Source organism: Argopecten irradians, chromosome 16 (assembly GCF_041381155.1).
Source record: "Argopecten irradians isolate NY chromosome 16, Ai_NY, whole genome shotgun sequence".
In the NCBI taxonomy this organism is placed as follows: Eukaryota; Metazoa; Mollusca; class Bivalvia; order Pectinida; family Pectinidae; genus Argopecten; species Argopecten irradians.
In genome coordinates this window covers 7668124-7683092 of record NC_091149.1, presented here as the reverse complement: position 1 = coordinate 7683092, position 14969 = coordinate 7668124, and the positions used below count along the sequence as shown (strand labels likewise).

Genomic DNA, 14969 nt, shown 5'->3' with positions numbered 1-14969 from the left:
ATCGTACATGTATGCAGTAAATAAAATCTTGTTTCCCGAACGTGTTAGTGCTTATTGAGGATCATATTAGCTAAACATGATACATGTAGACATCTACATACGCAATATTCATGAAATATACTAGCTTGTACAAATTGAACGAAAAGCAGGGGTGGGGCGATGGAGAGATGAAAATATTTCTGTATCTGTAGTTTTATACTAGAGGATTACTCGGCAAAATTGGAATATCTTGATTTAATTATGCATCTCCCTTAAAACACATGTATATTAAGTGTCAAATATTCACAGTTTAACGGAGTTGAACAGAAAATGTTTTAATCACTTGATTGTTATGAAATCTCATTTTATTCAGTACAAGATCGAGACCGTATCGGCATATATCAGTCCGTTTGTATGAGTTATGTAATGTGCTTCTCAAAAGATACATGTAGCTTCATGTTATATTAGCCTAGCCAAATTCAAAGATCTGACAACATTATTTTTTTCTAGTTTGTCGAAACGAAGTCCTACACCTACCGTACAAACTTTGATTTTCACCCGGTATCATGCTTTCGGCAAACCGAACTAAATACAATATCGACAAATACGCCGTTTATCGACTATGCTATCCTGATTTTAACGTCAAAAGGTAAGATATCGTTAGACGGATAATGTATAGGTCGCTATTCGTCATAATCTTAGTCACAAAAGAGTTTTCATGTGTAGTTCCGAATGCACTCATTGACCCGAGGAAATCCGAACGAACGGCGCATTCGATCACTGTTCGGAACGTCCTTTAAGGATGTTCCAGGTTTAGGAGGTGAAGGAAATCTAGAATTATAGCCCCATAGAAAACCTACCAACCAGCAGTCACAACCTATCAACTGTCTTACATAACACCAACAACCAAGAGGTGAAGGGTTTGTTGTAATATGTCGGGACATCTGAACCACTATAGATCACTGATGGAAGAGAGAGAAAGACTCAAGTGATTTAAAAGATGTCCCGACACATTACCGCAAGCTCTTCACCTTTTGGAATTCCATGTGGGGTAGTTGCCAGGTACTGACCAATGGTCGGTGGTTTTTGTCCAGTACTCTGACTTTCCTCCAAAATCTTAACAATGGCACATTCTTAAATAACTCTGACTGTTAATTGGACGATTTACTAATTAAGCCAAACCAATATCTGTAGACGGAAACATTCGTGATCTTTGTTGTCTGTTACAGAGAACATGACTTGTGGATCTCACCAGTTCACGTGTGACAATGGAAAGTGTATCCCGAGTACGTGGAAATGTGACTACGACGACAACTGTGGCGATAGGTCCGATGAGAAACAGGCGTGGAACTGCAGTAAGTCATTTCACTGGGATTACACTACAAATCAGATAATATTTACAGACATGGAACTGCAGTAAGTCATTTCACTGGGATTACACTATAAATCAGATAATATATACAGGCATGGAACTGCAGTAAGTCATTTCACTGGGATTACACTACAAATCAGATGATATATACAGGAGGGAAATTGCAATAAGTCATTTCACTGGGATTACACTATAAATCAGATAATATATACAGACATGGAACTGCAGTAAGTCATTTCACTGGGATTACACTACAAATCAGATGATATATACAGGCGTGGAACTGCAGTAAGTCATTTCACTGGGATTACACTATAAATCAGATGATATATACAGGAGGGAACTTGCAATAAGTCATTTCACTGGGATTACACTACAAATCAGATGATATATACAGGAGGGAAATTGCAATAAGTCATTTCACTGGGATTACACTATAAATCAGATAATATATACAGGCATGGAACTGCAGTAAGTCATTTCACTGGGATTACACTATAAATCAGATAATATATACAGACATGGAACTGCAGTAAGTCATTTCACTGGGATTACACTATAAATCAGATAATATATACAGGCATAGAACTGCAGTAAGTCATTTCACTGGGATTACACTATAAATCAGATAACATATACAGGCATAGAACTGCAGTTTGTCATTTCACTGAGATTACACTATAAATCAGATAATATATACAGGTGTGGAACTGCAGTAAGTCATTTCACTGGGATTACACTATAAATCAGATAATATATACAGACATGGAACTGCAGTAAGTCATTTCACTGGGATTACACTATAAATCAGATAATATATACAGACATGGAACTGCAGTAAGTCATTTCACTGGGATTACACTATAAATCAGATAATATACATTTATATAAACTTTACATACCCGGTGAAACTGCAGTAAGTCATGTCACTGGGATTGCATTGTAAATCAGACAATATATATACACTTCACATACACAGATTTAGTATATTTTATGGTTCAGAGTGTCATATTGCATTCCAGAAAGTATTACATGGATTGAAACTTATTTTATTTTTACTCAGCAACTCGGAAGTGTCAGAAAGGTTGGTGGCGCTGTAAAACAAACTACCGCTGTATTCCCGACTGGCAACGATGTGACGGACGTGATGATTGTCGTGACAACAGTGATGAAGAAGAGGCTAATTGTCTGAAATGTCACCCGACTGGAGATTGGCAGTGTGCCAACAAACGATGTATTCCAAAACGTTGGCTGTGCGACTTTGACAACGACTGCGACGACAAGAGTGACGAGGACGCGTTGATGTGTGGTAAGGAAATCTCTTCTTAGCAAAGGTTATCAACAGTAATCTACATCCAAATGTTTACATTAAATCTAATTGATATCCAATGACTTTGTTCACGTAACATTTTTAGGTCACCTGAACATAGGTCATGGTGACCTATTGCGATAGTCTTTTGTCCGCCGTCAAGCGGTCGTCCGTCGTGCGTTAACATTTCGTTTTGAACGCCATAACTTGATTAAATATAAACCGAGCTTAATGAAACTTTGTATGTAGACTAAGATTGGAAATATCTCGGACGAGTTCAAAATCCAGTTTGATTCGATGGTAATAGATTGAGTAATTGCCCTTTGCACTTATAATTGACATAACTAATTTGTATCAAATATTAGGTGACCTTTCTAGTTGTATATGTCTATTCATTGTGACGCCACAACTTGGAACCTTGAGCACTTTTCATTTGCTAGAAAATTCAGCGGGATGTCATGATTTGAAGATGCATCTGCTTTAAAATGAAGTTAAGACTTAAAGCTCTGAACAAATATTTGAATTTGTACAATATGTAGTCTTGTGAATGTTTCATTCATTATTTTAATGAACATCATATTTGTACCCATTTTAGCAAAATGCTTAAATATTTGAAGATTTAATACCTTTAATTAATGAACATCTATTCATTTAAATCTTTTAGAAAATAACATGAAGTGACTACTACATTTACCGTTACAACTAAGAAGTACTGTAAATATGTTAAGTGACTATATATATGTAACTACATTATCATTACAGCTAAGAAATACCGTAAATGTTCCGAGTCGGAGTTCCTGTGTAAGAATAAGAAGTGCATCCCCAACAAAATGAGATGTGATAATGACAACGACTGTGGTGACAACTCAGATGAAGATCCCCACTATTGTAAAGGTATGATAATCATGTATCTAAGAGTTATCTCCCCTGATTTGTTTTAATTCTTCTTATATTTTACTTTATTACGAAAAATATCTCCCTTTTTTCATGTTTTAAAATTCCTTCTTAAGAATTTATCTAGTGATTTCATACAGATTACTCATTACTGCTTCAGTGAGATATTCAAAGTCATGGGGAACAAATATTAAAGGTACAATTATTAACAGATTGCTGTATACTTCAGTTCTTCTATTTGTTGTTTATAGATTATCTCCCCTTGTTTACCAGAGTACTGAATATTCTCCCCTTGTTTTCCAGAGTACTGAATTATCTCCCCTTGTTTTCCAGAGTACTGACTTATTTCCCCTTATTTTCCAAAGTACCATAAGTGACAGACTGAATTATCTCCCCTTGTTTACCAGAGTACCATAAGTGACAAACTGAATGATCTCCCCTTGTTTTCCAGAGTACCATAAGTGACAGACTGATTTATCTCCCTTTGTTTTCCAGAGTACCATAAATGTCAGACTGACCAGATTCAGTGTCCTACTGGTCATTGTATCAGTAATAAGTCCAAATGTGACGGTCAGCGAGATTGTAAGGACGCTTGGGATGAACAAGGTTGTCCACCACGTTACCCTGGCAACCGTTACTGTCCAGCCAATCAATTTCAGTGTGACAACACGGTATGAACAATTATAAATATTACTTAAAACAATAAGCTTAATACAGAAATTTTGATACAGGTTTGAAATAAAAACTGGAATAAAAAAATTCTGAATTTGTGAGAAAGGTTGCAGAAGTATTGTTGTGATCCAATTATACAGTGCATGTGGTTATTTTTGTAAGTGCATTTTGCAAGTCAGACCTAAAACTAGAAAATTAAGTTTAAGTGAATCACAATTTTACAAATTGGGTTCAAAGGTAAATGGAATTAAACCTAAGAAAATTCTTAGTATTTTGACCATGACTACCTGTCAAATCACCAAAAATATTGCTCATGCAAAAATAATTCATGGGATTTACCTGAGTGAAAACTCATTGTAATTTTCCAGATTTGTATACCACGACGATGGCGTTGTGACGGAAATGATGATTGCGGGGACGGTTCAGATGAACGTCCAGAAATCTGCCAACTGATTGACTGTCCACAGGACACGAGATTCCGGTGTAACAACTTCAAGTGTATCCCGCGCTGGAGATTGTGTGACAAAGTGGACAATTGTGGTGATGGCTCCGATGAGAACAACCACGACCTGTGTAAGATATTAGGCATAGGGATGGTAGCCATAGAGATGTTAGCCACGGGGATGGTAGCCATAGGGATGGTAGCCATAGGGATGGTAGCCATAGGGATGGTAGCCATAGGGATAGTAGCCATAGATATTGTAGCCACGGGATGGTAGCCATAGGGATGGTAGCCATAGGGATGGTAGCTATAGGGATAGTAGCCATAGATATTGTAGCCACGGGATGGTAGCCATAGGGATGGTAGCAATAGGGTTAGTAGCAATAGATATTGTAGCGATAGAGATGGTAGATATTAGGCATAGGGATGTAGCCATGGAGATGTTAGCCACGGGGATGGTAGCCATAGAGATGTTAGCCATGGGGATGGTAGCTATAGGGATGGTAGCCATAGGGATAGTAGTCATAGGGATGGTAGCCATAGGGATGGTAGCCATAAGGATGTAACCATAGAAATGTTAGCCAGGGGGATGGTAGCCATAGGGATGGTAGCTATATATGGATAATAGCCATAGATATTGTAGCAATAGAGATGGTAGCTATAGGTATTGTAGCTATAGGGATGGTAGCCATAGGGATTTTAGCTAGAGGGATGTTAGCTATAGAGAAGGTAGTCATAGGGATGGTAACGATAGAGATGGTGGCTATATAGTTTGTAGCCATAGAGATGGTAGCCATAGAGACAGGTAGCTATAGGGATGGTAGCCATAAGGATTATAGCTATAGGGATGGTAGCCATAGGGATAGTAGCCATAGAGATGGTAGCTATAGGGATGGTACTGTATATGGACTTATCTTTATGGTGTTTAATTTCTCAATCTAGACTTCTATGGTTCTAGTATCATTTATTTGAAACATTTTTGCGACAATTTTATTTCTATGATTTCTTAAATTCAGCCGCACACAAAGTTATGCTGGTTTATAGTATATGTCAGTCTTTATTTCCTTTTTTATGGTTAATCATATCCTGTGTTCTGAGAGATAGATGGAATAATGATTCATGTATTGATGAAATACATCAGCATATCTTTTAAAATGACAACTCAAACTTTTGTTCCCAAATGCCTAATATCAACCCACTTTGACCAGTATCAAGATCATTTGACTTTTCTACACAGGTACCCCTAAACCAGCCAAGTGCTCAACAGATCAGTACCGATGTGCCAATCGTCAATGCATTGATGCTACAAAAGTGTGTAACGCCATCATGGACTGTGAGGATGCGTCTGACGAGCGAGGCTGTCGTAAGTTTGAACTGTATTGAACTGAATTTGCTGTAGTTAATTTATAAGTTGTCTGCAAAATTTTCATATGGTTGTTCATTTGTTGTAGATAAACTGTCAGGAAATGTGAACTGTTCAGTAAACATTTTAATGTACCTGGTATTAATTTGTTGTAGATAAACTATCAGGAAATGTGAACTGTTCAGTAAACAATGGCGGGTGTTCCCAGACCTGTACAGATCTCAGTGACAGTGGATACTACTGTTCCTGTCAGGAAGGGTACAAGATTGCTGTCAACGATCGCAAGTCCTGTGAAGGTGAGTTCAAGGTCAACGATACCAAATCCTGTGAAGGTGAGTTCATGGTCAACGATACCAAATCCTGTGAAGGTGAGTTATACAGTCTATGATACCAAATCCTGTGAAGTTGAGATTGAAAATCCTGTGTAGGTGATCAAGTTTTAGTTGATGACTAGAATTTTGGTGTTTTTGAAATAAACTTCATATTTTATACTTATAGATAAAAAAAAAAAATTTCTATTGGTCAAATTACAAAACATTGGTTAGAAATAATGATGCAAAATTTGTAAAGGTGAGTTACAACTGAAAATTCTGAGATTTGGTAATCGAAGTATACCTCTTTTTCCAACATATATTTTTTTAACTTGTCTATGGTTCAAGATCATCATTTGCTTTATATACATGAATAAAAAAATCTATTCAGTAACATTGGTTAGAAATATTGAAGCAGAGTTTGATACATGTATGAAGCGTTGTTATTTCACAGACGTTGATGAGTGCAATAAATATATAATAGATATGGAACAATCTAATACTTATTATGAAGTGATTTTGTTGATCCCCACAGGTTTTACTTTGGCTGTTAATGTGATGTTAATTAATCAAACAAAAAAACAAACAAACAACTTTGTTTTACTGTATAATGAATCTTTGTCATGAACAATTAACTGTGGTTATCAATTTTGTTGTAACTGTGTGTTACTGTTACAGTATATAATAAACTTTGTTATTTCACAGACGTTGACGAGTGTGCTCGGTGGGGAACATACTGTGCACAGCAGTGTAAGAATGTGAAGGGATCATACAAATGTCTGTGCACTGACGGATTCCACGACGTCAAGGGCAAAGGAACGCACTGTAAACCCAAAGGTTAGTACACACAAAAATGATCAAATCTAAATCCAAAAATTAACAATTTGGTGGGATAGTCGATCGAGAGCGCATTCATCGTTTTATAAAAATTGCTTCTTGTCATAAAGTTCTGCATAGTTTGTAACCACATTTGGCCTATTAAATTGAAAAAATGCCCTTATAAATAAGGAATTTTATAAACAAAACTGGGCCCTGCAGGTCTCACTCCCCGATTAGGTTATATATACATTCAAAAGTTTTTGCTGAAACATTTTGATTGTTTAATTAATTCTGAATTTGGATTCTCGGTCAAGATTTCATTACAATGTGGCAGATTGTGCACAAACTCTGATACTATTATCATTTCAGGTGGACAACTGTTGATCTTCTTTACCAGTGGCCACGAGGTAAGACAGGTCATCCCCGACAAAAAGGCGTACTCTGGAACGCTAAGTTGGGGGCGCCACATGGGGGCACTAGACGTTGATGTGGATCGTCGCCTTCTTTACTTTTCTGATCTATCATTGATGAAGATTGAAAGAGCTGGAATTCCTGACGATATAAAGAATGGTGGCCCGCCGCGTCCCCAGGATTTAAACGCAGATGTGACCCAGGTGGAGGGGATCGCCATTGATTGGGTAACAAAGTAGGTCAAGAGTCAAATTAAAATTAAGAAAAAAACTTATTAATAGATGCAGAATGACAGACAAGAATTAGCTATTGATGAGTTTTTGAAATGTTTTCTGTTGATCAACATTTTATCATGGAATAAAAATCAGCAAAACATTAAATATTTTCAATGCGTTATAATGAATACAGTTGTCTAATAACAGTTTAATGCTTTCTATTTATTAAAGTGTTTTGGCTTTGCTCGATTCATAAATATCTGAAACTCAAAGAACTTATACTAAACTCCAAGTTTTAGTTCCATCAAGGTTTGTAATGTGTGTGTTACGTAAAGGACAGATAATGAGCTCTTTCTAATCTCATATAATTTTTGACTGTCTGAAATTATTAGTGTTTTGATATGTTCCTTCCAGAAATATTTATTGGACAGATTCGAGTCGGCGGACGATCTCTGTTGCCCTAGACGACGGTCGATACCAGAAGACCTTGATAAGGGATGACTTGGTTCATCCTCTGGCTATAATTGTCAACCCTAAACTGGGGTAAGTTAGGATTGATCCTTCAGGAGTTACCTCCCCTTCATACATTGTTTGTACATTTCCTCCCTTAACCTTCATTGTCAACCCTAAACTGGGGTAAGTTAGGATTAATCCTTCATGAGTTACCTACCCTTCATGTATTATTTGTACATTTCCTCCCTTAACCTTCATTGTCAACCCTAAACTGGGGTAAGTTAGGATTGATCCTTCATGAGTTACCTCCCCTTCATACATTATTTGTACATTTCCTCCCTTAACCTTCATTGTCAACCCTAAACTGGGGTAAGTTAGGATTGATCCTTCAGGAGTTACCTCCCCTTCATACATTATTTGTACATTTCCTCCCTTAACCTTCATTGTCAACCCTAAACTGGGGTAAGTTAAGATTGATCCTTCAGGAGTTACCTCCCCTTCATAATTATTTGTACATTTCCTCCCTTAAACTTCATTGTCAACCCTAAACTGGGGTAAGTTAGGATTGATCCTTTAGGAGTTACCTCCCCTTCATACATTAATTTTACATTTCCTCCCTTAACCTTCATTGTCAACCCTAAACTGGGGTAAGTTAGGATTGATCCTTCATGAGTTACCTCCCTGTTATACATTATTTGTACATTTTTAGCTCGCCTATTCAAAGAATAGGGGGAGCTAATGTTGTCAACCCGGCGTCGGCGTCGGCGTCAGCGTTGGCGTCCCATTTCACGTTAAAGTTTTTGAGCAAGTTTCTGTTTCGTCAATTGTTTAAGCTCAAGTCATCATAAATGTTTATGATTTTATTTTCCTAATGTGTATGGATGCTGAAAGTGATAATACAACCAATTTGGGGCCCTTTAGGGGGTTTTTGAGTCTGTTAATTTGTCATATTTCCATGTTTAAATAGTAAATACTTGAACATCAACTTCTTCTGAATAGGTGAGCTTTGCCAACAGCTCTTCTTTCCCTTAACCATCATTTTCAACTCTGAACTTGAATAAATAGACAATTTTTTTACTATGGAGTTATCTCCCTTTCCATTCTTTACTTACAACCTTTTGATCTACAGCCACAAGAGAAGTTATCTCCCCTTTTAGTCTTTACTTGCTCTAACTTGTTAACCTTTAACTTCAGTATTACTTAACACAAAGGAGTTATCTCCCCTCTTTACCTCCTCTAACTTATCAACTTTAAACCTAATATTACTGGTACTCAAGACCACCAACCAAGGAGTTATCTCCCCTCTTTACCTCCTTTACCTTATCAAATTAAACTTAATTATAACTTATCAAATTAAACTTAATATTACTGGTACTCAAGACCACCAACCAAGGAGTTATCTCCCCTCTTTACCTCCTTTACCTTATCAAATTAAACTTAATTATAACGGTACTCAAAACCACCAACAAAGGAGTTATCTCCCCTTTGTTCTATTTTCATATTGTTTTTTTTTTTTGGTCAGATTTGATAATATAAAGATTTGATCGACAGATTGCTGTACTGGACAGATGCAGGCAGCACCAGTCCAAAAATAGAACAGGCTTGGATGACTGGTGAGGAACGGTCAGTCTTGGTCTTCACACGGCTCGGCCGACCAACAGGACTAACCCTTGATGACCACATGGACGACAGACTTTACTGGTGCGACTCCAAGGAAAACCTAATCGAGTCCATCAAGCTGGATGGGTCAGACAGGGTCATCGTCGTCGGGAAAGGTGAGGTCAAAGGTCATTCTGTTGGTAGTCCTGCTGTGTGAACTAGTGGGTCACGGTCAGAGGTGATGTCATTTACTTTGATCCACTAGAAAACACAACTATGAAACAGTTTTATAGTTGTGTTTTCTTTTTATGTTTATGGAAACTATCACATGGACATGGTTCTTTTTTACTTATATAACTAGATATAGATTCACTAGATTTTCTTAGATATTTGCAAATTCAAGATGTAAGACTCATAATGCTAACCAAAAAGAAATATTTACAACTTTTACATGCGGATCACAAATTTTTTTTTAAACATCGCCTGATCTCGGTTTTTGTCCTCATATAAGCCACACTCCAGGGAAAGATCCTAGTGCACCCATTCATCTTAATTTTCAACAGAGGAAAAAAATCATCTAAAGGAAGTAATATTTTCTTACTGCTCAGGTTTATTTAAGGTCTTTTTATCAAACTTTGTTTTTGATTGCAAAAGTTTTCATTTTAAAGCGCCCAACTCTATCATAAGTACTTTTGATATCTTTCAGGCCTAGACAATCCCGTCAGTTTGGATGTATTTGGAGACTCATTGTACTGGGCTTCCCAACAGATGGGCGCCGTCATGAAGATGGATAAATTTGGGCGCGGTGTCAACGTCACGCTACAAACAGGACTCCTACTGCCCTCTAGTGTCAGAATAATGCACCCGAAACGTCACAATTTATCAGGTAAATTATTATTAGGATAGATTTACAACTGTACAAAAAGCATTGAGGAGACGATAATGGTTCATGAAAATGTGAAGAGAAACAAATAAAATGGTTGACGTGTATTGTAAGAAATGTTCTTTGCAATGCCCCATTAAGTTAATTTATCCATTCCAATATTTCTGTATGAAATGCTTCAATTCTTTACAAACCAAATATATATATCTGACAAATATCTTTATGTATGTAAATGATATTTTGTACATAGAAGTAATTTGAGGCTTGTTATGTTGTGTCTCAATAAAAACCAGTCTGATAGAACAAGCTATAAACTGTGATATGTTTTAATTGCCTCAGCGTAAAACCAATTCTATATACTGTGATATATTTTATTTGCCTCAGTGAAAAACCGATGTTCTGACGATGACAGTGAGAAGTGTAGCCATCTTTGTTTGCTGAAACCTGACGGAGCTGCTTGTGCTTGTCCTGACCGCTCACAGTTTATTGACGACTCTACGACACAGTGTGATGCAGGTGAGAAACATGTTAAGACTTTTATCTTACAGCGTGAGAATCATCCAAACCGTCCCCCATCTAAATGTTCCTGTCTGAATATTTCATATTAAGACATTTATCTTACAGCATGGAAATCATCCAAACCATCCCCCATCTAAATTTCATATTAAGATATTTGTCTAACAGCGTGAGAATCATCCAAACCGTCCCCATCTTAATGTTCCTGTCTGAATATTTCATTTTAAGACATTTATCTTACAGCGTGGGAATCATCCAAACCGTCCCCATCTAAATGTTCCTGTCTGAATATTTCATTTTAAGACATTTATCTTACAGCGTGGGAATCATCCAAACCGTCCCCATCTAAATGTTCCTGTCTCAATAATGGAATCTGTGTGATGTCTTCCAACAGGACCTACAGCTGTCATTGTGTAGAAGGTAGGATAGAAACTGGGTCAAGGTCAGAGGCAAGGTCATGTTCAAATTAGTGGATAAAGGTCAAAGTTCAGAATCATGTTCGAAGGTTAATCAAGGTCGGGTTAAGGTCATAGTTGAATTGGTGAATTTAGATCAAAATTTAGAACAATTTAAAAAAAAAAAAAAGATATAGGTCAAGTTAAATATTAGTTTAGGTCGAAGAAATGAAAGTAATAGATTTATCATACAGAGAGTTTATAGAATATTTCCACCAAAAGAGATGTCTAGAAGTTGAGTCGATAAAAAATACTCAAAAGTATAAAAGGTTTGTTTTAGACAATTCACAAGTTTAATTTTAATAGATCAATTTATTTAAAGTCAGCTTTTACCTCATATATTAACTCTATGTTGAATTTTAATGTAATTTGTCAAAGTTAGTTGAATTATGTGCATGGATGTGACAAACAATTTGTCAAAGTTAGTTGAATTATGTGCATGGATGTGACAAACAATTTGTCAAAGTTAGTTGAATTATGTGCTTGGATGTGACAATTGTAAGCAGTACATTGAAAGTTGTATTATTTTACCACAAAACAAGGGACAATACTCTGTACTTCATTCACATTGACTGATTGAGATGTTGAATTTTAATTACAGGCTACACGGGGAGATACTGTGAAGTTAGTAAGCCTATCAGATTAGTTGTGGAGGATGAAACACCACGTAAGTATAAAATACAGTATACAGGCTACACGGGGAGATACTGTGAAGTTAGTAAGCCTATCAGATTAGTTGTGGAGGATGAAACACCACGTAAGTATAAAATACAGTATACAGGCTACACGGGGAGATACTGTGAAGTTAGTAAGCCTATCAGATTAGTTGTGGAGGATGAAACACCACGTAAGTATAAAATACAGTATACAGGCTACACGGGGAGATACTGTGAAGTTAGTAAGCCTATCAGATTAGTTGTGGAGGATGAAACACCGCGTAAGTATAAAATACAGTATACAGGCTACACGGGGAGATACTGTGAAGTTAGTAAGCCTATCAGATTAGTTGTGGAGGATGAAACACCACGTAAGTATAAAATACAGTATACAGGCTACACGGGGAGATACTGTGAAGTTAGTAAGCCTATCAGATTAGTTGTGGAGGATGAAACACCACGTAAGTATAAAATACAGTATACAGGCTACACGGGGAGATACTGTGAAGTTAGTAAGCCTATCAGATTAGTTGTGGAGGATGAAACACCACGTAAGTATAAAATACAATATACAGGCTACACGGGGAGATACTGTGAAGTTAGTAAGCCTATCAGATTAGTTGTGGAGGATGAAACACCACGTAAGTATAAAATACAGTATACAGGCTACACGGGGAGATACTGTGAAGTTAGTAAGCCTATCAGATTAGTTGTGGAGGATGAAACACCACGTAAGTATAAAATACAGTATACAGGCTACACGGGGAGATACTGTGAAGTTAGTAAGCCTATCAGATTAGTTGTGGAGGATGAAACACCACGTAAGTATAAAATACAGTATACAGGCTACACGGGGAGATACTGTGAAGTTAGTAAGCCTATCAGATTAATTGTGGAGGATGAAACACCACGTAAGTATAAAATACAGTATACAGGCTACACGGGGAGATACTGTGAAGTTAGTAAGCCTATCAGATTAGTTGTGGAGGATGAAACACCACGTAAGTATAAAATACAGTATACAGGCTACAAGGGGAGATACTGTGAAGTTAGTAAGCCTATCAGATTAGTTGTGGAGGATGAAACACCACGTAAGTATAAAATACAGTATACAGGCTACACGGGGAGATACTGTGAAGTTAGTAAGCCTATCAGATTAGTTGTGGAGGATGAAACACCACGTAAGTATAAAATACAATATTTGACCCAATAAGTACCCCATCCCCTCCCTCATTTTTTAGTCTTCAATTTCACTTTGATTGCTTCAAACTGTGTTGGTGTCCATTCTGATGTCTCTTGCAAATTGATTCATGGCTTATTTTATACAACACTTTTATAAAAGGTAAGTCCATTAAATTAATTTGTTTCTATTAACCATCCCCGTATTTGCTTCAATTTTTAGCCCACCATCATCAGATGGTGGGCTATTCACATCGCCCTGCGTCCGTGGTCCGTCGTCCAACATCCGTCGTCCGTCCGTAAACAATGCTTGTTATCACTATTTCTTAAAAACTGCTGCAGGGATTTTGTTCAAACTTCACATGGAGGGTCCCCTTGGTCCATATTTGTGCCATACAATTTTTGAGGCTGATCGGAAAAACAAGATGGCCGCCAGGCAGCCATCTTTGATTTTGGCAGTTGAAGTTTGTTATCGATATTTCTTGAGAACTACTGAAGGGATTTTGTTCAAACTTCACATGGAGGTTACCCTTAGTCCCTAGTTGTGCCATACAGATTTTGAGGCTGATCGGAAAAACAAGATGGCCGCCAGGCAGCCATCTTTGATTATGGCAGTTGAAGTTTGTTATCCCCATTTCTCAAAAAGTGCTGAAGGGATCTTTCTCAAATTTAATATGTAGGTTCCCCTAGGGCCCTTGTTGTGCAAATTGCATTTTTGGACCAATCGGTGAATAAGATGGCCGCCAGGCCCCCATCTTGGATTTCGATAGTTAAAGTTTGTTATAGCTATTTCTCAGATAGTACTGAAGGGATCCGTCTCAAATTTCATATGTAGGTTCCCCTAGGGACCTAGTTGTGTTAATTGCATTTTGGGACCGATCGGTTAACAAGATGGCCGCCAGGCAGCCATCTTGGATTTTGTTATTCAAAGTTTGTTATCGCTATTTCTCAGAAAGTACTGAAGGGATCTGTCTCAAAATTCATATGTAGGTTCCCCTAGGGCCATAGTTGTGCATATTGTGATTTGGGACCGATCGGTCAACAAAATTGCTGCCAGGCAGCCATCTTGGATTTTTATATTCAAAGTTTGTTATCGCTATTTCTCAGAAAGTATTGAATGGATCTTTCTCAAATTTCACATGTAGGTTCCCCTAGGGCCCTAGTTGTGCATATTGTGATTTGGGACCGATTGATCAACAAGATGGCCGCCAAGGAGTCATCTTGGATTTTGATAGTTCAAGTTTGTTACCGCTATTTCTCAAAAGGTACTGAAGGGATCTGTCTCAAATTTTATATGTAGTATGTTTGAAAAAGTTTAAAAAGTAGAGAAAAGATCCATCTTTCCTTTGTCAGATATAGATCATTCTTTGGTGGGTGCCAAGATCCCTCTGGGATCTCTTGTTAATACTGTTTACTAATATAGATAAGTTTGACTACATTT

General features: G+C 37.2%; 1 protein-coding gene and 1 pseudogene across 4 annotated transcripts in view; one reads left to right on the top strand and one right to left on the bottom strand.

The window, feature by feature from the left end:
* LOC138311140 (low-density lipoprotein receptor-related protein 2-like) overlaps positions 1 to 14969 on the top strand; it is a 374749-nt gene that overhangs the window by 71675 nt on the left and 288105 nt on the right. For 2 of the 4 annotated variants that reach the window (XM_069252606.1, XM_069252605.1), the window contains exons 2-16: positions 1209 to 1334; positions 2415 to 2660; positions 3423 to 3554; positions 4050 to 4225; positions 4595 to 4799; positions 5906 to 6031; positions 6187 to 6327; positions 7048 to 7179; positions 7531 to 7807; positions 8202 to 8330; positions 9792 to 10015; positions 10546 to 10725; positions 11107 to 11238; positions 11557 to 11658; positions 12295 to 12360. In XM_069252606.1, coding sequence (XP_069108707.1) covers positions 1209 to 1334; positions 2415 to 2660; positions 3423 to 3554; positions 4050 to 4225; positions 4595 to 4799; positions 5906 to 6031; positions 6187 to 6327; positions 7048 to 7179; positions 7531 to 7807; positions 8202 to 8330; positions 9792 to 10015; positions 10546 to 10725; positions 11107 to 11238; positions 11557 to 11658; positions 12295 to 12360 — 2394 coding nt within the window. Of the gene's footprint in view, positions 1 to 1208; positions 1335 to 2414; positions 2661 to 3422; positions 3555 to 4049; positions 4226 to 4594; positions 4800 to 5905; positions 6032 to 6186; positions 6328 to 7047; positions 7180 to 7530; positions 7808 to 8201; positions 8331 to 9791; positions 10016 to 10545; positions 10726 to 11106; positions 11239 to 11556; positions 11659 to 12294; positions 12361 to 12564; positions 12631 to 14969 lie in introns of all 4 variants that reach the window. The other 2 variants (XR_011206531.1, XM_069252607.1) reach the window with 2 other exon arrangements.
* The window catches only part of LOC138311149 (tripartite motif-containing protein 2-like), a 200937-nt pseudogene that overhangs the window by 124586 nt on the left and 61382 nt on the right, over positions 1 to 14969 (bottom strand).